This window comes from Antechinus flavipes, chromosome 2 (assembly GCF_016432865.1).
Source record: "Antechinus flavipes isolate AdamAnt ecotype Samford, QLD, Australia chromosome 2, AdamAnt_v2, whole genome shotgun sequence".
Taxonomy (NCBI): Eukaryota; Metazoa; Chordata; class Mammalia; order Dasyuromorphia; family Dasyuridae; genus Antechinus; species Antechinus flavipes.
In genome coordinates this window covers 255,586,671-255,612,970 of record NC_067399.1, presented here as the reverse complement: position 1 = coordinate 255,612,970, position 26,300 = coordinate 255,586,671, and the positions used below count along the sequence as shown (strand labels likewise).

The 26,300-nt window shown below is 38.5% G+C and overlaps 1 protein-coding gene across 6 annotated transcripts in view; it reads left to right on the top strand.

Moving 5' to 3' along the window:
* The window catches only part of KCNQ2 (potassium voltage-gated channel subfamily Q member 2), a 155,458-nt gene that overhangs the window by 94,611 nt on the left and 34,547 nt on the right, over positions 1-26,300 (top strand). For 4 of the 6 annotated variants that reach the window (XM_051976755.1, XM_051976756.1, XM_051976753.1 and 1 more), the window contains exons 6-11: positions 10,797-10,907; positions 11,760-11,855; positions 15,679-15,773; positions 18,082-18,111; positions 22,648-22,716; positions 24,287-24,316. In XM_051976755.1, coding sequence (XP_051832715.1) covers positions 10,797-10,907; positions 11,760-11,855; positions 15,679-15,773; positions 18,082-18,111; positions 22,648-22,716; positions 24,287-24,316 — 431 coding nt within the window. The remainder of the gene's footprint in view (positions 1-10,796; positions 10,908-11,759; positions 11,856-15,678; positions 15,774-18,081; positions 18,112-22,647; positions 22,717-24,286; positions 24,317-26,300) is intronic. The other 2 variants (XM_051976754.1, XM_051976758.1) reach the window with 1 other exon arrangement.

The following is a 26,300-nucleotide window of genomic DNA, read 5'->3' as shown; positions in this document are numbered from 1 at the left end:
GTCAAGAAAAACTCATCTTCATGAGTTCAAATTTTACCTTAGGCATATTACTAGCAATGTGACCCTGGACAAGTCACTTAACCCCGTTTGCCTCAGTTTCCTCATCTGTAAAATGAACCAGAGAAGGAAATTGCAACCACTCTGGTATCTTTGCCAAGAAAACTGTAAATGGGGTTACAGAGACCAAAAATGAATGCACAACAAACCTTGATGTACTTTTGACTTGGACCTCAGATAATTTATTAGTATAGCTCAGTTTATGAAATTTTTGAGCTTATTCTCTCAGTTAAGGACCTTGTTTAATCTTTTACTAAAAGAATAGACATTTGATGAGATCTTTCTCTTTGCTTATTGATTGACATAACCTGCCATTCTCTCCTTTTCTTCATTCTCTGAGTAAAAAGTGGCCATTTTTTGCTAAGTATCATTTTCTCTCCTTTTGCCTTGGATTCCATTTCTTTCCATATTGTTCAGACCATTTCTATTTTTATCTTTAATTTCCCCATACATACCATCTTTTATCCTGCTGTCTTATTATGACTGGGTGTCCTCCATCCTTAAATAATCTGTCATTTTTCCCTACCATATCTCAGTAACTTTGGAAAAAGCAATTTTAGTTGAGTGATGAGGTTGGAATTTAGATTTGAGGAAATGAGCAGTGAGTGAAAGGAGAAGAAGTAGAGACAATGAGTGTAGAGAACTTTTCCTGTGAGTTTGTTTAGTGGTGAAAGAGAAAAGGCATATAGGGTAATGACTTGAGGGGATGCAGGGTCAAGTCCTATGGCTTTTTTTCAGTATATCCTTCTTTACATCCCTATCATATTTGACATTCTTGACCACCCTTTCCTCCTAGATATTGTCTCCTCTGGGTTTTCATTATACTTTTCTTTTAGTTCTCTTCTTACTTCACTGAATATCTCTGAATCTTTTCTACTGGATGATCATCAATGGCCTGCCTCTCGGCCATGGCCCCTTTTTTTCTCCCTCTACATTATTTTATTACTTCACTTTTGGTGATAAATTAATTTTCAGGGGTTAATTATCTTTGTAGAGATATTTCCAGGTCTATATATGCAGCATTAATCTCTTTCATGATCTATAGTACCACATTAACTACTATCTATTGCACATTTTAAATTGGATGTCCTGTAGTTATTTCAAATTTAACATGTCCTTAAAAGAACTCATTATGTTTTTCCTGAAATCCACCCCTTTTCCTAATTTTCCTGTTTCTGGGAAAGATACCACCATTCGTTTAATCACCTGGGTTCAAAACCTCAGAGTCATCCTTAACACTTTGCTTTTCTTTATCTAGCATATATTATTAATTGTCAAATTTTATCACTTCTACCTTTATTGTATCTGTCAATCATATGCCACACCCCATTTCAGGCCCATTTTATCTAGACTATTATTATAACTTTCTTATTGAGCCACCTATTCCATATACCAAAACTTCTTAAATTGTGGATTGTGACCTCATGTATCACATTTATAACTGAATGTGTGGGTTACAAAATTATGATTTATTATTAATAAATGCTTGCTTTGTATACCTACTTTATATATCTATATGCCTGAGGTCACATAAAAATTTATTGGGTGAAAAGGATTTGTATGTAGAAAAAGGGTAAGAAGCCCTGCTATATACAACATATTCCTAAAACCCTAGTCTAAACATGTCACTTTGTTCCAGTGACTCTTTATTGCATCTAGGGCAAAATACAAACTTTTCTATTGGGCAATTAAAGCTTTTTATAATTAGCCTATAGTCAATTTTCTGGGTGTATTATCCATTAAGCCAAACTGGCCTATAGACTATATCCCTAGTTCCCATGTCTGTCCCACTGCACAGCCTGTTCCCATGCTTAGAATGCATTCTTTTCTCACCTCCTCCTTTTAGAACCCCCATCTTCCTTCATAGCTCAGCTCAAACACCACCTCCTACATGCTATCCTTGCTGTCCCCCCCAAGCTGTTAGTCTCCCCTCCTCAAGTTACCTTGTATTTACTTTGTGTGTGTACATATATGTATGTATATAATACATTCATATACACATATGTATATATGTGTGTGTATGTGTGATATATGATATATATATATGTATTTATGTTGTTGTCTTCTCCCTCTACTAACCCTCTCCCACTAGAATGCAAGGTCTTTGAAGGCAAAGATGATTATTTTTGGTCTTTTTATCCTTAGCTCTTACAAGCTTATTAAATGCATATTATATGCTCAAGGCACACAATACAGGGGAATATAATTCCAGGCATATAGGAACAATCACTCAGGGTAATCAGACTCCCCAAAGCTGTAGTTCTCAGTCACAAAGTGGTCTCACCAGGCTATTTTGGGCTCCTTCTTTCCATAGCACAATCCCCACATAGAAGCCTGGGCCTTCCCCACTCTCATTGACAAGTAGTTTCAGAGTGGAAGAGAGACAGGTGTTCTTATGGGGTCTATTGAGAGTGGCTATTGTTTTCCTGTCACACCAATCAACTGATTTAACTTCCTGTGTGATATACAAACGCTCTACATTGTACCATGATTTAGGAGAGAATTATTAAAGGAAAATTATACATTTAGATCTGAAAGGGACATTGGAGATCACTTGGTCCTCATTTTACAAATGAGGAAACTGAGACTAAGTGACTTTCTAGAGTAAGTATATAAGGGAGATGCAATTTGGTTCTTGACACTAACACAAAGTGGGCAGTGATCATTGCCCTTTACCCATCAAGGAATTGATATTGATGGTGTCTTTGGGTGAGGCAATGACTATTACCAAGTGGTATGATGAAAACAGATTCCTATAAATTTTGCATTGATTTAAAAAACCACAAATTAACATTTATCTATGTTTTATTGTGTTTTTTAAATTTATTTCAATAAACATGTCCAAATGGCATATTAATATCGTCATTTGGTACTTGGAATTTTATTAGCCACTTTTAATATTTAGCCTATGAACCCAGAGTTTGCTATCTCTTAGAACCATAATCATTAAAATATATGGTCAGGGGACATATTGAGACCAGGTGGCGGCTGAGTTCAAATAAACTTTGAGGGCTGTAGGTCAGGCCTGGGAATCAAAAGCAAAGTAGACCCGTGTATGTGGAGCTTACCATTCCTGAAAGTAAAGAAGGAGCCTAAACTGATAAAGAGTCTGGGTTCCAAAAGATCCTGTATGAGCTGCAATAATTTGTGCTGTGTTTTTCCTTCTTTTATCCTATTTGCTGTATCATTCTTATATAACCTTATTGTCTTTTCAGGAACTCATTAGGCTAGTGAGGAGGTTGCTTCTGCAAAGGTTCTCTGTAATCTTTTCCAAGCATTGAGTACAAGATGACCAATATGTAATGGTTTTTTCCCTTCATTCCTTCTCACTGAGGCTATAAGTAGCTAATTAATTTTCCTAAACCCTTAATCTCTAATGCAGAACTGTCTTTTCCAAAGGAAGCTCTTTAAAGAGATACTTCCCTTTTGGAAAGGAAGGTTGTATAACCCAATGTGTCATGAAATTTAAGGGAGTATGTTGTTCACTTTTTTTTTTCTGTTGAAATTATTTCCCGCAAGTTATTCTTTCTTTTTAAAATTTAAAATTTTATTTTCCCCCAATTACATGGAAAAACATTTTTCAACATTTGTTTTAAAAATTGAATTCCAAATTCTTTCCTTTCCTTCCCACTTCTCTCATTGAGAAAGCAAGCAATTTAATATAGTTTTTACCATGTGTTTCTTGAAAGACAACTGACCTCAGAATCAGTAATACCTGGGTGGAAATCACATGTCTGAAATATGCTGGCTGCATGATATCCTGGGCAAGTCACCTAACTTTTATGTTAACTTAAGTTTCCTAGTTTGTAAAAAGAGGAGATTAGACTCAAATTATTTCCAATTTTAAATCTGGTGATTTCACTTAACCCCTGAGAGCTTCAGGCAACTTTCTAAGACTAAGCTGCAGAGCAGGTACTGCTCTATAGAGGGAAAGGAATTTCTTACACAATTGAAATCACATGTCCAATACTAACAATTGTAAGGCCTATTTCTATCTTGAAGCAGTGGACAGAATTCTCTTTGAAATTTGGGGAATGGATGATGCTGAATGATGGTGAAGTGGGATTCTCTCAGTTCTCCTGAACACCTGGATCTGAACAGGAAAAGTGAAAAAAATTTCCTGAGAAATGGAACTCATTCTCCACAATGGGCATTCATAGACTGGTGCTGGTGCTGGTGCTAGCAGAGACTTGTTGATGGGATGAGCAATGGACTCAGGAGTTAGGAGACCTGTATTTTAAATTCCAATTTTACCAGTGACTAGTTGTTTGAACCTGGATCAGTCATCTGAACTTGTGTTCATTAGTTTTGCTATCTCTCAAATGAGAATATTAAAAGCTAACCCATGTAGTTCATTGCAATTTAAATTGAATTCAGTAAACATTTATTGAGTACCCTCATTGAGTTGAGCACAGTGGTGGTTCCCAAGATTAACAAGACACATTTCTTGACTTCAAGAAGTCCACAGTCCCATAGGAGGGATAAAACATGGGCACATCTAATAATGTCATAAAACAAGATATAATCTGTGCTATGGAAGGGGTATTGAATAAAGTACTTTAGAGGAAGAAGAGGTCACTTTGAACAGGGATTGATCAGAAGATGTTGTGATGCCCAAATAAAAGATAATGTAGTGTTAGAGATGATTCCTGGAATTAAAAAATATGAAAAAGTGCCTTGAAAAATATAAAAGAATTTACTATGGAACCTCAGTAGCTGCAGCTATTTCAGTTATTAAAAAGCTGGAAAACTCAGGGAAACAGGCTGTTTTTAGTGATTGGTTTCAAATGCAGTAAGAATACTGACTTTCTAAGGCCTTTAAAAGTCAAGAGAAAATAAAAGCAATTTTTTTCTCAAAATACAATTGACGAAAGTGGTTGTTGTTTCTAAATTTTATCACTCGAAGTTATAATTATGTAATATATAATTATTGGTTCCAGAGCAGTGGAAATATTCAGGAAAAATTTGAATGATGTAAATCATTTGCATTTATCAGGAACTTTAGTTATACGCATGTCCCATGCTGATTGTTCCTATTTTAATGGAATGGCAGCAACCTTATTTGCTTTTACATCTGTGATGCCATTTTTGTTTTTTTAGTGGGAGATTAATAAATTATTATTTCTTTTCTTTTCTTTTCTTTTTTTTAATAGCCTTTTATTTACAGTTTATATATATGGGTAACTTTACAGCATTGACAATTGCCAAACCTCTTGTTCCAATTTTTCCCCTCTTTCCCCCCACCCCTTCCCCCAGATGGCAGGATGACCAGTAGATGTTAAATATATTAAAATATAAATTAAATACACAATAAATATACATGACCAAACCATTATTTTGCTGTACAAAATGAATCGGCCTCTGAAATATTGTATAATTAGCCTGTGAAGGAAATCAAAAATGCAGGTGGGCAAAAATATAGGGATTGGGAATTAAATGTAATGGTTCTTAGTCATCTCTCAGAGTTCTTTTGCTGTGTGTAGCGGGTTCAGTTCATTATTGCTCCATTGGAACTGATTTGGTTCATCTCATTGCTGAGGATAGCCAGATCCATCAGAATTGATCATCATATAGTATTGTTGTTGAAGTATATGATGATCTCCTGGCCCTGCTCGTTTCACTCAACATCAGTCTTTCCAGGCCTTTCTGAAATCATCCCGTTGGTCATTTCTTACCAAATAATAATATTCCGTAATATTCATATACCACATTTATTCAGCCTTTCTCCAATTGATGAGCATGTGATGCCATTTTTGATGGGATAACTTTATGTGAGAGATAAATTGATCCCAATGTGCCTACAAAACATATTGGAAAACTGAGGCCTAAGAAAACAGTGGCTTAATTTGAAATCTTCTTGTCCTGTCTCTCTTGTTGGGTCATGATCTATCCATCAGGCTGTACTGCCACCTTGTGTATAGAATAAACCAGAGAATAAAAACCTCAGAATAAACCAATTGACATTCAAGGATCTTTTCAATCTTGCTCCAGTCTACCTTTCAACACATAATTGACCACTACATTCCTATGGATTTTTTTTTGCCTCCATCAAATTAACCTACTCTTTGTGCCTTGACTTGTTATATATGTACTTACTCCTTGAATCTCTTCCTTCATTCTTTGTACTTATCTAAGTCCTAGTTCTTTAAAGTCTAAATTAAATCATTACTCTTTTGTTAAGCTTTCCCTAACTGCCCTTCCTTACAATGATCTTTTATTTTTAGGCAATTGGGCATTAAGTGACTTGTTTACAGTCACATAATTAGTAAGCGTTAGAGATTGGATTTGAACTTGGGTGCTCCTTACTCCAGGACCAGTGTTCTATCTAGTGTGCCTCCTAGTTGCCCCATTGATCTTTTCTTCTTAAGAATTTCTGCAGCTCTTATTGCTTGAACAATATTAGATCCTTTATTTTTTTAATCGAAAGTTTTTTTTTTATGTGTTTTTTTCTGCCTTTCCAAACAAGCATTCCTGAGCATAGGAACTATGTGTTATACCAAAAAAGAACTTGTAGGCCATGAGTTCTATTTAGAAGGCACCCTCTATCGCCTCTTTGTCTTTCAGATGCCTCATCATCTGTCCAACCTCACTTTACCCGAGTTTTCCAATCAAAGCCTTCTCTGATTCCCTAATTATTACTGATTTCTTCTTTCTCGAATGACCTCACATCATGCTTAAGTATGTGGTATAGTGAATAAGGCAATGGACTTTGAAACAAGAAGAACTCGTTTCAGATCCTACCTTAGACCCTGGCAAGTCATTTAACCTCTCTTGGCTTTCCTTATCTATCAAATGGGAATAAATAGTACTTATTTCCTAGGTTTGTTGATTAAATGAGATAATATATGTAAAGTACTTTGCAAACCTTAAAACACTCTAGAGGACATCAGATATGAAAATGGAGGTTAGGAAAGAGGTTAGGGCTGGACAAATTGACCTTAGAATTATCAGCAAAGACATGATTGTTGAACTCAAGGAAGTGGTAATCACCAAGTAAAATAGGATGGGGGAGAAGAGAAGAGGGCTCAGAAGAGCTTTGGAGAACACCCACAATTAGTAGGTATGATCAAGATGGAGATCCAGCAAAGGATACTGAAAAAGAATGGTCCACAGGTAGGAGGAGAACCAGGAGAGAACTGTGTCATGAAAATGTAGTGAAAAACAATATCAAAGTGAAGAATAATTGGCAAATCAAATTGATAGTGCCAAAGGCTGCAGAGAGATAAAGAAAAATAGGGATTGAGAAAAGGCTATTAGATTTGCCAAATAAATCACTGGTAACTTTGTTTTAATTGAATGATGAGGTCAGAAACTAAATGGCAAGGGATTAAGACAAGAGTAAGAAGAAAGGCACTATCTATTGTGTCTATTTTAGATGTACTCTCAAGTTTGCCCATGAAAGGAAGGAGATATATAAGTTGAGAGTTAGTAGGGATAGAAGATTGGGTACATATGGGCATATTTGTAGGCAGGAATAAAGTAGCCATTAGGGAGAGATTGAAGATTAGTGAGAGTAGGGATGCTGGGGGGAGGAATCCACTACAAAAGATGGGATAGAATAGAAATGTAGGAATATAAAACAATTTGCCTTGGCAAGAAGAAGGGCCATATCTTCCTAAGAGACAAAGGTATAGGAGAAGATAGTGGCAGAAAGCATTTGGGTGATGCAAGATGAGGAGGAGAAGGAGTTCTTGGAAAATGTCCTAAATTTTTGTTTTGCTAAAATATGAGGCAAAGTTCTTTGCTGAGGGATAAAGGGAATGAAAGCTGTGGAACATTTGAGGAGAGGTGCACAGATTTTAAAAAGCTTCTGTGGTGAATGAAAAATCCATTATATATAGCATTGTAATGGCTATAAAATATTACATCTCTCTTATCTCATCTGATCTTCACAATAACCCTATAAGGTAAGTGTTGTTATCATCCTTGTTCTATAGATAAATAAATTGAGGCTGAGAGGTAAAGTGACTCCGGATAATACAACTGATATCTAAAGCAAAATCTGAACTTGTCTTCCTGACTCAGTTCAGTGCTCTGTCCACTATGCCATTTAGCTGCCTGTTAGCCTGTCTGTGTATATATATATACACACATTCACATGCATAATACACATATACACAGGCTTGCACATGCATAGAGACTGATTTGATGATCATTTATTGACATAGCTTGAGCTGCAAATTCTTCAGATAAAAGAAGCAAAACCTTTTTTTTTTTGAAAGTTGCAGTTGTTGATGCTGCCTTCCTGTTTTCTCAGGTGTGAAATGAGATGGATTCATTTATAATTCATTTGCCTGATGGGCCATGTCTGGAAGATGGATGGTGTTTTTTAGAAAACATTTGAATGTGATTGTTACAAAGGCTAGAAGAGAGCACCAGTGATGCTCATTGTATGACTGGGAGCTCTGCAGCCTTTCTACAGAAAATACTATCTTTCCTATCTCATTGTATGCCACAATCTTTGGGAAAGGTGTGTGTGTGTGTGTGTGTGTGTGTGTGTGTGTGTGTGTGTGTGTGTGTAATTCAAATTCTATCCAATGATGATAAAAAAGTCTAAATTGTCTAAATAATGTGAGCTTTTTTTTGTAATCTGGAAGGTTGGTGTGCTTTTAATGAAATCCTGTTTAGGTGCATGTTCTTTTTTTTTTAATATAGCTTTTTATTTACAAGATAGATGCATAGGTAATTTTTCAGCATCGACAGTTGCAAATCCTTTTGTTCCAACTTTTTCTCTCCTTCCTCCCACCCCTTCTCCCAGATGGCAGGTTGACCAATACATGTTAAATATGTTAAAGTATAAGTTAAATTATACACACACACACACACACATATATATATCCAAACTGTTAATTTGTTAATTTTGTAAAAAGAGTCAGACTTTGAAACTGTGTACAATTAGCCTGTGAAGGAAATCAAAAATGCAGGCGAACAAAAATAGAGGGATTGGGAATTCTATGTAGTGGTTCATAGTAATCTCCCAGAGTTCTTTCCTTGGGTGTAGCTAGTTCAGTTCATTACTGTTCTATTGGAATTGATTTGGTTCATGTTCATGTTGAAGAGAGCTATGTCCATCAGAATTGATCATCATATAGTATTGTTGTTGAAGTATATAAAGATCTTCTGGTCCTGCTCATTTCACTCAGCATTAGTTCATGTAAGTCTCTCCAGGTCTTTCTGAAATCATCCTGCTGGTCATTTCTTACAGAACAATAATATTCCATAATATTCATATGCCACAATTTTTTTAGCCATTCTCCAATTGATGGGCATCCACTCAGTTTCCAGTTTCTGGCCACTACAAAGAGGGCTGCCACAAAAATTCTTGCACATACAGGCCCCTTTCCCTTCTTTAAAATCTCTTTGGGATATTAGCCCAGTAGTAACACTGCTGGGTCAAAGGGTATGCACAGTTTGATAGCTTTTTGAGCATAGTTCCAAATTGCTTTCCAGAATGGCTGGATGTGTTCACAATTCCACCAACAATGTATCAGTGTCCCAGTTTTCCCACATTCCCTCCAGCATTTCACATTATTTTTCCCTGTCATTCTAGCCAATCTGACAGGTGTGTAGTGGTATCTCAGAGTTGTCTTAATTTGCATTTCTCTGATAAATAATGGCTTGTTCTTTTTTTTTAATGTGAAATGACATGCTTATGCTACTGTGAAATTATTTTTTCACCATTTTATTTTTTAAAAATCTGAAGTTAATAAATACTAATGAAACTAAATTGCAGAATAGTAGATTATATATGAAGTTTCAAATCTCTAGTGTGTAGAGTTCACTTTTCTTCTTAAGCATCTATGTAATAAATTCAACACATAATTTCCAAAGCTGTCCCACTTTTCTGTGAGTCTAGTAGTATCTTCTTTTTGGGAAAGGGGAAAAGGTATAAGATTTATTTAGTACCTATTATATTTTAGGCATTATGCTAAGTGCTTTCCAAATACTATTTTATTTTTTCTCAAAGCAACTTTGTGAGGGAGATAGTATTATTCTCATTTTATAATTGAGGAAACTGAGACAAACAAGTTATTTGCCAAGATCACACAGTAAATGCCAGAGGCTGCATCTGAACTTCTATCTTCTCTATTTCAGACCCAGTGCTCTCTCTCTCTCTCTCTCTCTCTCTCTCTCTCTCTCTCTCTCTCTCTCTTTTTTATTTTTGGTGAGGCAGTTGGGGTTAAATGATTTGTTCAGGATCACATAGATAGGACGTGTTAAGTGACTGAGGCTGGATTTGAACTCCTGAATCCAGGGCTGGTGCTTTATCCTCTGTGCCATCTAGCTGCCTCATATATTTTTTTATGAGAAAAAAAAATAACAACTTAGAGCACTGCTTTATCTCACTTTGGGATAGGAAAGACCATTGTCTCCCTTTACTCTTCCCATTCACTGGGAAAAAAAAGAAAAAGAAAATTCTTGTAATCCACATATAGTCAAGTAAAATCAATTCCCACGTTATCAATGTATAAGAATGCAAATTTCATTCTACATGACTCCACTGTCACTCTGTCAAGAGAGGCAGCATATTTCGTTGTGAGTCGTTTGAAATCCTGGCTCATTATGTTTGTTTTACATCATTGTTTTTATAGTCTACATTGTTCTGGCTCTTCTCATTTCACTTTGTGTCAGTTTATACAAGTCATATCTGCTGAGAAGTTTCCTGTTCTTAATTTAATGGTATTTTTAGCAAACAGCCCTGAACAGCCAGTTTGACTATTTGGTGCTTGTTGTTCTAGATTACTTTGACTACGATCGGGTATGGTGATAAGTATCCCCAGACCTGGAATGGACGGCTGTTGGCTGCTACTTTCACCCTCATTGGAGTCTCGTTCTTTGCTCTCCCTGCCGTAAGTCATTTGCCTTTTTAAGAGGTGCATGCACATTGAACTCCTCTCATAGGGTGAGTCTTCATAAGAGGTCAGTGGGCATATCCACTCCCACCATTGCTCAGATAGAGGAGAAGAGGTAGATTCATCAGAGTTAGATTCTCTATTCAGGAGAAGCTACCATTCTCCTCTGCTGCCTGACATAAAGTCATAAAGAGTCCCTTTGATAATTAAAGGCTATTCTAGCAGAAATCAAGTCCTGAAAGATCCTACTAAGTGAGAAAGACTTTGAGTATAAACTTGATTACAAATTATGGCTCATTAATGGTAGTATGTGTTATGGATAGAATTTGAACTTTATGATTCTATCCTCTTTCCATTGAATCATATTGTCTTTTGAGTGGGAATATAAAGAGCTAAAAAGTTAAACTGAACTTCTCCAGGCCCCAAATTATCAGAATTTTAAAGGAATTTTTGTTGACAATATTAATTTTGAGCTTTCCTTTGATCTAATAATTTCTCATTATGTTAGAAGTTTTCTTTTCTTCTAAGTCTCTTGCTGTTCCTTTTAAACTGATGAGAAAAGCTTTAATATTTTAGAGATGGTCAAATGAATTGTCATGCAATTTCTAAATAGTTTGGTCTCTTTTCTCACATTATGTACTAAGAAGCATTTTTTCATTCATATGAATGGAATATTATATTAAGAAATTCTACTGAAAGAGACAAAGATGGAAAGTCGAGGTATTTTATAGACTGGCTAGGATGCATGTTGAGCTACAAGAAGGGAAAAAGGTAGATGAGGAATCCAGAACTGAAATTTTGAGAGAACTCTCCTAACTTACCCCATGATGAAAAATCTCTGAATTTCAGGGAATTTTAGGTTCAGGGTTTGCTCTGAAGGTCCAGGAACAGCATCGCCAGAAGCACTTTGAGAAGAGACGAAATCCTGCAGCTGGTCTGATTCAGGTAAGACAAGGGACATTCTGAGATCTGTTCTGCAGACCAGATCCCTGAGAAACCATAGAAGTGAAGTCTTGTTATGAATGAAAGGAACAAAGAGATAGGAGCTCTTTAAATTGTCAGAGGCTTTAGGATGGATAGGAAGCATATCATATGGGTGGTGTAGCACATGGAGTGCTAGATTTGGAGTTAGTAATATTTTAGTTTGAATCCTGCCTCAGACAACTAGTTATATGATCTTGGACAAATCACTTTGTTTTCTCAGTTTTTCTTTCTTCATCTGGAAAATGAGGTCTATAGAACCTATCTTAAAGGAATGTTGTAAGGATTAAATAACATATGGAAAGCACTTTGCAAGTCACATAAATGCTGGACCTGTAATTTCCTCAATGTAAGAGAGCTTCTGGTGAGCAAACTCCTACCCCATAGATTGACACCTTCTTGGCAATTTTATTGTCTTTGAAAGTTGCCTGAGGTACAGAAGTGTTGAATGTAAGTGACTTACCCAGGATGACACAGCCAGTCTGTTTTAGAGATGGGATATACATCTATTTCTTCTTGATTCCAGCACTGGTTTGCTATCTACTTCCAAACACTATCTCTCTACTTTAGTATTATTAATATTTCACTTGATCTTCACAGCAATCTCATAAGGAAAGATGCTATTAATATCCCATTTTATAGGTGAATAAATTGAGGTAAATGGAGAGAAATTAAGTGATTTGCTACGTAGCTAGGAAGTATCTAATGTGGTATTTGAACACAAGTTTTCTTGTCTCCAAGTTCAGTACTCTATCCACTGTAAAATATAATTTCCCTTTTTTTGGATCAGCTCTCTTAAGAGAGAGACATGGAATTCTTGGATCAGAACCTTGCTCTGAACTCCCTTGGGAGAATAAACTTTCTTTACTAGTAGAGCTAGGAATAAGGTGCCTTACCTAACAAAGAAAATCTGTTCAAATGATGTGATACTTTGAAATGAAATTAATATTCCTAAGTTTAAAAAGAGTTCATTGAATTATATTGCTTATATCTGGGTTTGAACTTGGTTCCTAGAGAGAGAAAATGGAAGCGTGTCATAGTGCCTAGTAGCCTTTTGCTCCTAAAAACTTTTCAAGTTGTGTGCTTCCTCCTAAGCCCATCCTCATAATTTCTGACTCTCACTTTTCCCCTTTAAACATGGTTCTACTACAAATTCTTGTTTAAGGTAGCCACCTAGCCTCCTCTCAGTATCATATGGAGTAGTGTATCCTCATGTTACACTAGTGCCCAGAGGGTAACAAAATTTGAAATTGTCTGAGACGAGGCTAAAAATTCACAAAGCACTTGATTCAATCATGAATTACTTTTTTATAGAGATGGATAGGTGAAGGAAAGGACCATTATGAAAAGTTCAGATAAAGGTAGAACAGGATATGCTTTCTTAGTTTTAATCTTTCTTCCACATGGAGATTTAGAGTTGTTTTGACATAATTCAAGGTGGGAATAGATTGGACTGAGGGTCTGGGGATGGGAGACCGATGGTATTTTGGGGGAGTGTGTGGAATGTGCTAGACAGCGTAGGGGAATCAGAGCTGCCTTAAAATAAATGTATAAAAATCATCTCCTGTGTCCCAGCAGATGCCTTAAGTTGATCTGTGAAAATTCAAGCAGATTTAATCACTGCACAGTGCAAGCAAAATCATCAAGTGGGTTTTTTTTTTTTTGCTTGACTTGGTTTTGTACAAATGAGATGAAATTTATGTAGCAATTTTGCTGAGATCAGGGATATTGGTAATGTAGACAGATGTCTACCCAAAAGAATCCTAAAAACTAGAAATGGAAAAGTTGGCACATCATGAGTACAACCTTTATCCAGAATGTTTTCCTCTTTTTCCTATAGCAGTAGCTGTCATAGATGAAACAAAAAATAGGAGAGGTTAAGTTGACCTTCATTTCCCCAAACAATTGGAGGGTAGTTTCTCAATTAAGTGAATTACATTGAATTGAATTCATTGAGCCTGTCTATTGAGTTCTGTTTTAGGCATTGGGGTGGTAAGTCTAGAAATGAAGGTAAGACATGGTCTTTCTCCTTGGGGAACTCACAGTCTGGAGAAATAGAACTTCTGCACACAAAATGGAGGATGATATAAAATACAGTATAAACAGGAACCAAAATGGCACACAATCTCAGTGCTAAGGGTGATCAGAGATGGAATGAATCATTGTGTCTGGGAAGACTTCTTGCAAGAGGTAGGATGTGAGGTGATCCCTAAATAATGGATGGGATTTGAATAGAAGAGAATTGAGATGAAAGAGATTGAGTATTCTAGGTATGTATAGGGTAAGAGGCTGGGCACAAGCTATTATTGCTAATGAGTTGATCAAGAAGTTGCTCTTCAGCCCTTTGACATCTTAGAAAGGGACAGGAACACAATCCTTTCCAATTTTCTCAGATCTTGCATCTCCCATCAACCTCATCCCAATGTGCTCTTTGATATAATAACACTGGCCTTATTGTTATTCCTCATATAAGACAAGACATTCCATCATAAGACCAGGTGATTTCAATGTCTGTCCCCCAGGAACCAAATGCTCTCCTTCTTCTTCTCTACTATCTGGTTTTCCTGTATTCTTTCAAATCCCTATTCAAATCCATCTTCCACAGGAAGACTTTCCCAATCTCCATTCACTTGATATCTCCAGTTTATCTGGTACACACACACACACACACACACACACACACACATACACACTCTGCATCTTTTATTAGACTCTGAACTTTTTGATAAAAAGGGACAATCTGTTGCCTTTCTTTGTATCTCCATCACTTAAAGGCACAGTGCCTGGCATATAGTAGGTGTTTAATAGTAGGTGTTTTAATTAGCTGAGTGGCTGAATGGAGTTGATGAAGATTTTATTAGTATACATGTAGTCAATAGAGAAAAGTCAGTGTGATTCTTTTGCTACATGCAAGGAGCTTGCCCTGGCCAGCAATGGACTTAAAATAGTGATAATGATGGTGTTTATAAAGCCTTTAGAAAACATTTTCTCCTTTTATTCCCATAAGATTCTTGGGAAGAAGATTCTGTAAATTATCATACTATTTATAATTATACAGATTATACAATCTTTATATCCATTTTAGAGTTGAGAAGCTAGGGACCTTTATTATAGTTATCCAGGTTATCAATCAGTTGGTCAACAAACATTTATTAATCATTTACTATGTGCTAAGCACTGTGTTAAGCACTGGGAATAAAAAAAAAGATAAATCTAGTTATCAAATCAAATCAAATTTTGATGGGCAGACAACATGCAAAAGACTATAAATATAAATATGTAGAAAATATAAATAAGAAGTAATCTTAGAGGGAAAAGCATTGGGAAGAAGAAACAAGGAAAAACCTCTTGAACAAGGTAGACTTTGTGATGCATCTTGGTAGAGGTGAGGAGAAAGAGCATTTTATGCATGAGAAAAGTCAGTGAAAAGATATTGACTGGACAGTGTTGCATTTGAGAAAGAAAGCTAATATTGCTGGGCTGTAGAACATGGGAACATATGAAGAGGGGTTAGAAATGAGATCTGGATCTCCCTCTTTTCTGATTTGGGATCCAATGCTCCATGATTCCATGAGGAGAACTAGGTCTTACCCCTAGTTCTGCCATTAACTAGCTGTGTGCCATTGGGCAAGTCCAATCACTTTTCTCACACTCTGCTTGTCTGTGAAATGAAGGGATTGGACTAGATTGGATTAGTTTTCACATTCTCTGGTTTACAATCTATCTGTGACCAAAGGTGTTTGGATCTTGACTGTCCTTTTTCTGTGTTCCATTCCCTTGACTACAGTCTGCTTGGAGATTCTACGCCACCAACCTCTCTCGGACAGACCTCCATTCAACCTGGCAATATTATGAGCGCACAGTCACCGTTCCCATGTACAGGTACCACCATTAAATCCTGTTCTTGTTTGCCCTTCTGCCATAGGGAGCATAAGTCCTGTGAGGCTTTTTACCCCCTGGTGATTTGGGGCTCTAGTCCTTAGACAGCCTCCTTGTGGTGTTGCATTGTTTTTCAATTCGTCCTTAACTCTGTTATTTTGTTTTTGTTGTTTTTTTTTTTAATTTTTGTTTAAAAGTGCATATGTTAAGATTCTTTGTGTAAGTTCCATGGTATTAATTTTGTTCTTTGCTTATTATATTGTCGCAGTTGTTTTCACCTTTATTTCTCTGCCCCCGTTTTCTTTTGTTGTTGTTTTCTTCACTGTTAGTTGCATTGTGTTGTGAGCTGCTTCGGCAGCATGAGAAGAAAGATCCCCCCTCTCCCCAGAGAGCTGCCCTGGAATGGAGGTAATGTTCCTCAGCCTAGTCCATGTTGGTGCTGATTGTATTCTCTGCCACATATGTGAACTGCCCACTCTGGATCTTTTTGCCTCTTGACCTTTTTACTCCTCTTAAAGGGGTCTCTCTTTGCCCAACCTGGGATTATGGTGGGAGGGCCTCTGTGGAGATAGACTACCTTTAGAAACAAGTTTCTTCCTTTTCTTACAACTCCCTCTCTTGGAGAGGGGAAGACTGTTAGGGTATCTGGGGAGAGCTACCTTGACTACTACAACAGGGATCAATGAGACCATCGGTTATCTTGGGTTTGAACCCATATATGCTTGGAGTCTGAAATTTTTTCAGAAGGGATTTTATACCAGGATGGATCCCAGATCAGTGTTTTTGAATGGAAAATACAGACATAGACACCAGACAGAAAAACAGACACAACCCTCTAGAAGAGGATTGTTCAGAGCAGAAAGAAAAAAATATAGAAGAAATGTAACAATACCTCTAAAATTTGAATTATTGGACCTAACAATACTAGCTGGCTACTAACAAAAAAAATGAACAGAAACTATATTTCTCTTATCTATTCTAGCCCCATTTTGTAAATGGAATAGGCAGCACCATTAGTTGCAGATTGGGTTCTGTTTTTTTGGGGGAGGAATGATGATATTCTTTGAGGAATCCAGACAATAATTCTTGTTATCTACCATTTACCCTCTTGTTTCTAAGCTGGCTTGAAACAATGCTCCATTTTGATTGGCTCAGGGTTGTTATAGGTGAAAAATTATAATTTTTCTGCACAGAAACTCCCAAACAATTGGTGAGTAAGTGATTTAAAATAATCCAATATGTTCCTTGGATTAGTAAGAATTTTTCAAACATCTTGCTATCTCCTTGGGGCTTATTTCTGTGGCTTTTCACTGCTGGTTGAGCCTGAAAAGAAGGTATATGCAAATATTTGTGGGGAATTCTGTGACTTTAGAGATGAGCAGTAAGATTCCTTGAAGCTCAGTTTCTAAAAAGTACAGGAGAGAATTTTGAATTATTAGATTTAATAATACCAGTAGGCCACCTAGTTAAATGCCCTGGAAAGAAATGAAAGAAAGAGGAGAAGGATTTGTTAAAAGCAAATTCCACACCTCTTTTGATTTTTTTTTTTTATGGGGGTTAGGAGCCCAGTGGCTAATATTCTCTGGAGTAGCTCTTCTTACATTAGGTAACAGGAACTCATCACATACTAAGAACCTGGGACCCTTGGGTTTACTTCCTCCAGTTGTGTAGGTACCTATGTTTACCCCTTGGACTAATTTTTTTTGTTCTGTTCTTTTCCCCCTCCCACTTTCCCTGACTTCTTATTCGATTTTCTCTCTTCCCCTCTTCTACCCCTCCTCTCCTCTCTCTCTTTTTCTCTCCCTCTCTGTTTCTTTCTCTTTGTGTGTCTCTTTCCCCCTCTCTATTTCTCTTCATTTCCCCCCTTCCTTCCTTCTTTCCTTCCTCCCTTCTTTCCTTCCTTCCTCTTTCCTCTTTCCTCCCTCCTCCCTTCCTCCCTCCCTCTCTCTTTCTTTCCCTTTCTCTTTCCTTCCTTCCTTCCTTCTTTCTTTCTTTCTTTCTTTCTTTCTTTCTTTCTTTCTTTCTTTCTTTCTTTCTTTCTTTCTTCTTTCTTTCTTCATTCCTTCCTTCCTTTCTCTCTTTCTTTTTCTCTCTCTTTCTTCCATTCTCTCTCTCTCTTTCTTTCTTTCTCTCTTTCTTTCTTTCTCTCTTTCTCTCTTTCTCTCTTTCTTTCTCTCTTTCTCTCTTTCTTTCTCTCTTTCTCTCTTTCTTTCTTTCTTTCTTTCTTTCTTTCTTTCTTTCTTTCTTTCTTTCTTTCTTTCTTTCTTTCTTTCTTTCTCTGTCTCTTTTGGTGTGAAAACACTTGAAAAAGCTCGCAAACACAAACTTACGGGGCCTCCAGGTATGAAGTGCATGTGAATCTGAAAGCTGTGTGTGGTGTTATTTCTTGTTCTTCGTTTGGGACTATATAACACGTTGAGGCTTTTGAAAAAAACCCAAAACAAACCACTGCAAAAAGGAGAGAAGGCCAATCCCCCACTAACAGCCTGCAGAACTAATTCCATGCAGCTTCATAAACCCCTCCTTGTGGTTTGACGCAAGTGTTGGGAGAATTCATGGTGGAATGAAGAAAAATGGGGCTAATTGTGGTTTTCTCAGCCTCCATGGTAACAGCCACAGATTACACTCACCTTAGATTGGATGTGCAAAGAACCTCCTATTCCATATCTTCACATTTCTTTCTGCTACTTCCTGAATCATACCTTATTCTTCTTCGATTTATATTACTGTTTCTTAACTTTTTTCTGCTGCTCCTTGTCCTTTTCCTCCTTGACCTATCTTCTCCCATTGCTCTCTTTATTCTCCCTCCTTCTAATGTCTTTTCCAATCTTTTCTCCCTATCCCTCATTTTGTTAGCTGCTACCTCTTCTCCTGATTATAAATTGCTCCATGGATCAGAGGCCAATTCCTCAGGTCTCCTATCCTGAATTTTGAAAAAAGTTGTAGGGGTCACCTTTCCTTCAAAGCTGAACTGCCATGGCAGAAACGGGAGACATAAAACTGAGGAATTTCCTCATCTTTGCCTCCCCTAGAATTGCTATCAATACTGGACTTCTGGATAGCCTGTTGGTGTGGGAGGTGGGAATTAGGTTTATGCTGGCCATATCTGTGGGCCTGGTCATCCATGCTCTGATGTACACAGTTCTCTGCATGCCTTGCAGGTTTGGTGCAATATGGAAAACACCTGGAAAACCAGGCCTCATAGTGCCAGGCCTGGTAAGTTATAAATACAGTGACTGAAATAGTAAATATCTCATTACATTGTAGGGCCATATTTGGCAGAAGCCAAAGAATTACTCATTTCAGAAAATGGATGCTTGTTCTTGCCATAGCAATCGGGGTCTGAGGTCTCAGACCCTTTATGTAGAAGTGGAAAAGCTAGGGAAGAAAGGTTCACATTTCTTCTCCTCACAGGTGGGAGCTGGTGACATTTTAACCTCCCAGAGTGGATAGCTCTCCTGAGCAGGAAGATGGTTTTAGATTACCTCCTGGCCAAAAGCCTGACCTGATTCAGTGGCTTTAGTGACCAGGAAAACCATGTTCACAGCCTGGGCTGAATAATGATATGAGATGGAAAATTATGTTGGAGAAACCTACAATTGTCTCACACTGGCCCAGTTCCCTTTAGCAAAATTAAAAGTAAAATCCAATGTGAATCAGACTTTTCATGACGGGGACCCAGATGGAATTCCCCAGCCCTGGATCCCCAGCAGTTCTTCTGCTGACTAAAGCCAAGACAGCCCTGATGACTGTAAGATTTCAGTCTTGGGTGATAAAAGTCTCCTATAAAGCTCCAGAACTGGTGGGGTATGTTTTTGTTAGTTGCAAAACATGGCAATAGCAGCCCTTTTAGATGCCCCAAATGTGCATTGTGGGTATCTCAGGAGACCTAATTGGCCTTGTCAAATGGAGCCAGCTGCCCCACTGCCCATCGGACCCTTACCAATGTGTGACCAGGAGTCATTCTCTTTCCTTTGGGGAGGATATCCTCCCCTCTCCATCCCTGCCCTGCTTACCCTCCCCAGCTCCCTGAATTTCTCACTGCTCTTTCATCCACCATAATACATGATCCATGTAGGGACCATTCAGGATTCTCCTGACAAGTGATGGTGTGTGTGTGTGTGTGTGTGTGTGTGTGTGTGTGTGTGTGGTTTGCACGTGTGTTGCACATGCTACTGCCTCTCCTTCCTTCGTCCTTCTGTTTTGTGATGGTGTTGTATCTGTGTCACAGGCATGATTTCCCACTGACCTTGGCTCTGAGGTGCTTATGTATTGTGTTTTCTAACCCTGTATGTGTGTGTGTGTGTGTGTGTGTGTGTGTGTGTGTGTATGTGTGCTGTGAACATGGGAGCGTGTGTGCGGTGAGATAGCGGGGGACTGGTTTGTCTCTTGCTCCTTTTGTCTTCTTGATGAGTGCTTACAGTTGTTGTTGGGGACCTGGGGAGGAGTGGGATTGGGGGCTATTGGGAGAACAGGCCGTGGACCTGGGCCTGGATGCTGAAGAGACAGGGAAGGAAGAAGCAGACTCTGCCCTGGAGCTCACCCCTCTTCTGTGGCAGCCAGGTGGCTGTGCCCTCAGCATGAGCTGGACTTCTAACTGCCGTGGCCAAGCCTTCCTGCTTAGCTGCCTTCCTCTAGCTGGAGCTCATCTCCTGCTGCAAGGAAGGGGGAAGAGAGAGAGAAAGCCCAGTTAGCAGGTGGGGGCCTGGGCAAGGGGGCATCAGAAGCGTGGGAGTCCCCAGTCTGAGAAGAGACCAAGCTTGAAATAGAATCAAGCTAAGTTTTCACCATTGCCCCCACGATGCCCCAAATGTGCATTGTGGGTTCCTTGGAGACCTAATTGGCCTTGTCAAATGGAGCCAGCTGCCCCACTGCCCATCAGACCCTTACCAATCTGTGACCAATAGTCATCTCTTTCCTTTGGGGATGATAACCTTAACTCTCCATCCCTTCTCTCTGTATATTATCCTCTGGCTTCAAGGGAGGATGTCTGGCAATCCAGCATAAGATCCAGACTTTTCAGTGAAAGGGCAAGAATCTGGAGCATAGAGTGCTACAGTGGAAAAAAATCCAGGTTTTGGGAGTCAAAGGGCATGGGTTCAATTTGCTTGCTACGTATGGACCACTTCAGCTCCCTGGGTCAATTAAATGAGAGCAGTGGGACAGAATGATGCCCGAGGTCTCTTTAAGTCCCTATCACCCTAAGCTTCTAGGCATTAGGATAGATGAGGTTTTTCCTTTTGAGATTAGGAAGTGAAATTTTTGGCAACTCCTTAGTCTTCAACAGTCAGCTATCACAGTAATGCATTAGGTAGAATGCTTGGACTGGAAACTGATTTCATATTCTGACTCAGACATTTATTACTTGTGTGACCCTTTCTAAACCTCATGATTTTATTTTTATAAATACTTGCAAAGAGAAGTTTCAACATACATCTTTGCAAAATTTGGGGGTTCATAATTTTCTCCCTCTCTTCCCTCCTCCCCAAGACAGTAAACAATCTGATACACGTTAAACATGTATACTTTTTTAAAACAAATTTTCATATTTTTCATAAATCTCAGTTTCTTGCTCTGTAAAATGGGAATAACAATAGCACCTACTTCACAGGGTTGTTGTAAGAATTAAATGTGTTAACATATTTAAAGCAAACCTTCATGAAGTGCTCTGTGAATGCTAGTTATTGTTATCAACGCAAAAATAAAATATAGAGCAGCCATTCGTGAAAAGAGGTCCTTGTATAAGAGGCAGCTTTGCCAAACAAATTATCCAGTGATTACAATTCAAATTGCCCTTTGGGAAGCTAGAACTGTTGTTGTCATGTCTGTCCTAAAATTAAAAACAAGAAGTACAGAAACAATAGGATATTTAATTTTCTGTTGCTGCTTATAGGTATTTTCTACCTTCTATATTTTCAATGTAGAATTTCAAATTTCAAATGGAAGATTTTGAAAGAGAGATTTTATTTTTTTATGAGACACCTCTGGGCCTCCTTTTTTTGCCTTTGGGATCTTTCTTCTGTTTAGAACCAGCTTTTCCAAGACAGGAGTGTCTTCCGTGATACACTAGACCAACAGAAGCATCTGAGTTTAGATAAACACCAAGTGACCACCACTTAACAAAAAAGAAATCATCCTTGACTCTTGTTTTTCCTTAGACTTTTTAATCAATTAATCAACCTCATTTATAATGTCAATAGCATTTGGGGTCCTACCTTATGCATTTCTGCAGCTACTACTACTCTAATTCAGGCTCTTACCACTTTATGCCTGGACTACTCCAATAGCTTACTAAATATTTGTTTCCCTACTTTCAATCTTTCCCTCTCTTATCTATTCTAAACATATATAGTCTGACTATTCTTTTCCAAATACTGATTTTTTTTGTATATCACTTCCCTGCTCAAAAACCTTCAATCATTTCCTCTGATGAGTCAAGCTGATTAGTAGAAAAAGCCCTGAAGTGAAAATCAGGAGATGTTATTTCCAATCTTATCTCTACTTCTAACTAGCCATGTGACTGTATATAATTGACAATTTATTTGGGTCTCAATTTGTTCATCTGTAAAATGATCATGTTGGACCACATCTAAGGTTTCTTCCAAATTTTTGAACTTTTTGTTATTCCTCTGAAAACAGATTGGTGGGGAGCACAGAAGGGTATTACTCCCCAGTAAGTTAGAGCCAGGACCATTAAAAGGAAGTTTCTCTCTCTCTTCTGCTAATATCAAGACCATTTTAGGGTGGCTCTTGAGCATTTATGTCAAATTCCCCATTTTTAAAGCTGATACTAATAGAAGTAGATGAAAGGCTCTTTTGAGAGATTCTGGGTGGTCTGATTGAAAACCTAACTCTTTTCTCCGTTTTTGTACTCCAGACTGATTCCACCTCTCAATCAACTGGAACTTCTTCGAAACCTCAAGAGCAAATCTGGACTCACTTTCAGGTCAGCAGCTAAATGGCCAAAGCTATGGGGAAAAACTGATAAGCTCTCTATTTTTTGGTGCCTGTATCTGTCTTTTTCCCATTGCCCTTCCTGTCTGTGCTTTCTGTAGGTCTTCATATATCCGGATTTATCCACATGTATTCCTTTATTTGTAATTTTTTCTTCTAATTCTATCACAATATAACCCCTTCTTCATTTAGCCTTCTTTGAGTATCTTAAAAGTAGGATGGCTCATTAGCTGTGCAAGAGTTGGCAGGAGGTGGGTTAGATAGTTTCTGAGTCTTCTTATCCTAGGATTCTATAATTTGCTTGCTCATAGCATCTGTTTGGAAAATTCTTTCTTTTGTACGGTTTTGAAGAAGTCAGACAACCAGGGAGAATGTTAGAATATGACACTCCACCTTAGGATGGTGTGACAGATTATTCATGTACCTGCTTGGTGGGCTTTTGATTTCCAGTATCCTTCTTACCAAGCCACCAATGACATCAATGTAGGCAATTTCATCAAGACATTTAGATTAAGTTGCTTAGTTCTGCCCATTGTTCCAGCTAATTTGAGGAATCAGGACATTAGCTGTGGGTACAAGAAGGCAGTACCTATTAGCCCCTCTTCCACTCTGAGGCTACCTATAAGCAGAAGTGTGGCTTTGGGGATTCATTTTTGTGTAGCTTCCCCTGTGTGTCTGTATTACCTTGTGTTGTGTATTCTTGGGGGAGATTTTTGTATGTTGAGCTATTGGGCATGCTGCTTGAGGTCTTAGGCAGAAAGAGTCCTCAAATCTGAGCAATGATGATTCTGTGTGACAAGGTCAGTGGCAGCTGTGCCTTTGACACCAGCTTCTGTCCCTGACAACCCTTCCCCTTTCTCTCAGGTGTGCCTGGGTCTGAGTTCCAGGGAGCCTGTGTGGGACCCCAGCATAAGATGATCAACTCATCTAGACTTTGTCTGGGGGTCTGTGGTTTGGGGTGGGGGTTACTGTGAAGGAAAATGAAGGTGACCTGGATTAGTCCAAGAAGCAGGAGTACTATACCCCCCATCTCCAGGTTTGTATCATAGCACTTCATAGTCTTGGCTGAGGCATGAGCTAGTTTGGGGTTCTGGGTAGGATGAGTGGAGAAATTTGGCAATGAATGGTTGATTTCTGAGTTGAATAGCCCCATGACATTTATTCTTAAAATCTCCCTCCTGATTACATTTGAATTGAGTAGGATTGGCAGAGAAGAAACCAAGATCAGTATCTTTCTTTTAAGCTTAATTTTACCCTATTAGAAAATGTGGGAATAGGATCAAGTAGGACTCCCATCTCTTGGATCTGGATAAAATTAGGGTTGGCTTTTTGGGTAAAGCATCTTTTTAATCTCTTGTTGGGAAGGCGAAGAAAAAGAATTAATTACAGTTGGCTCCCACAGAGTGAAATACCAGGGGGGTGGGCTTAGTCAGTGTAGAGTTGCCTTCTTTAGGAGAGCTACCCAGTTGTTGGATAGATTATGCCATTTGTTATTTATGGGGAGAATTTGGTGGCCTTTGTACTGAACACATCTACTAACTCACTGTTGCTTCTGTTTAAAGGAAAGAACCTCAGCCTGAGCCATCACCAAGGTCTGTATATCTCCTGCCTTCCCATGCTCTATTTGGTATATTGCTCCGTTTGTGTGTGTATTTATATATCTACCTTTAGCCCTCTTTTCCGTCTGTGGTGTATTCAGCCAAAGGGAGCTGAGCACCATGGGCAGAACAAGTTCTGTGTGTGCGCTTCTCACTGTGTGGTCTGTGGGTGTCTGTGTGATTGTGCCCGTGTTTCTGTCTGTCTGTATCACATGCACAATGGTGATGTTGGTCCTTAAATCACTTTTCCTTTGTTTTGACTGTTTTCTCTTCAATGTAATCTGGAATTATTTCGTGGCTCTGTGGATGGGGGCTTCTGGGGATAGCTGATGGCAGAATGCACATTGTTTTTGAGGGTCACCTCTCTAGACACCCCTTTGTGGTGAAGAGGCTTCTGGTCTAGCTGATACAATATACATGACCCTTAGGCAGACCTTTCCTTTAAGACCTCACCCCATTCCTACTATATCAAACTAAGACTTCTTGGATGTTCTCCACAGCGTCCCTGTCTCTTCTCCTAGCTAGTGGGTAGGTGGGTGTGAGACCAGGGTAATTCGTAGCTTCTACACCAGGGGCTGTGAGAACTTTGACTGGGGGAGAAATCTTTGCTCAGCCTATTTGGCAAAGGATCTTATAAAGATTTATGGATATCTTCACAAGTGGACTGGGAAAAACTTCCTGTTGCTGTTTAAGGCACGATACCACAATCTCATTATGACTTTTGTCTATCTAAATCAGGGAGTGACTCATTAGAGATCCCAGGAATTTTCTTCCTGTGTGATTTATCAACCCTTCCTCCCTATTCCATACCAGAATCCAACCACAGGCTCAGAATGTCTGTAGAAATTCTGATCCAAATATTTCCTCAATTAGAAAGTTCCCTATTTCTTCATAAGAACATAGATCATTTTTTTTTTTTGAGGAACTCTTTAGGTGTTGTTTCTCTCTCCTGGTTCCTAATCCGGGAGAGCTGATGAAAGGCAATAAATGGGACAAGATACTATTGTACTTTCTAAGGCCCAATTTTCTTCATTTGCACAATGAAGGGGTCAGACTGGATAATATCTATGGATCCTTCCAGCTCTGACATTGTGAAGCTCTATGGAATTTGGATTGTGCGAGATTGCATAAGCATGGGAGGGTGTGAGACTTGGTACCCAAGCAGGAAAACCTTAGCAGAAGACTCATGTCTCTGAGAGGAGAAAAAAAAAAACCAACAAAATTTCTTTTGTGCCCTTCATCATGAAAAATAAGGACAATTTTTCAAACATACTGTAGGGCTGTGCTGTCTCCTAATTGAATCTTTTCCCCCTTAAATTCCATTAGAAGAGCTTATGTGTGCAGCCATAGCCTCCAAAATGCTCAATCCACAAGCTGCTAAATAATACCACTCACCAAGATCATGTTTTCATAGTTGAGTTGTGGTTTAACAGCAGAACCAGCTCATCAGACACTCCTGCCTCAATCAGCTTCTGTAAGAATGTGAAACTTGGCTGTACAAATGTGAGGTCTGATGTTGACTTTAGGGGCTTAAGAGGAAAGAATTAGGTCCAATTCTTCACACTCCCCTTCCCCTCTTCCCCAGTCATACTTTCCTACATAACTGATGGTATATTGGGGAAATGTGTTTTTGACTTTCCCATAAGGAAACAATAGCTATATGCCCTGAATTGGGAAGACTAGCAAGCCTTGTACTCCAGCCCCTGTTGGAAGACTCACCGCTGATATCCAGATCCATCATGGCCACTGCTGAAATTTTTCTTGTGGTCATTGTGCTGTGCTTTCCCTCTTCTGCAGACCCATGGCTGGCTGAGAAAAGTGGAATGACACTGCTGTCTCTCAGTGATCCAATTTAGCTGAGAATTAATACAAACCATGCCTTGGGTGGTATCTCTATGTGCTTTCTAAGTTCCTTTTGTGTGAAGTAGATTTTTCCTTTCATCCAATTCAACTTTGTTCAACACTCTTTCCTCTCCAC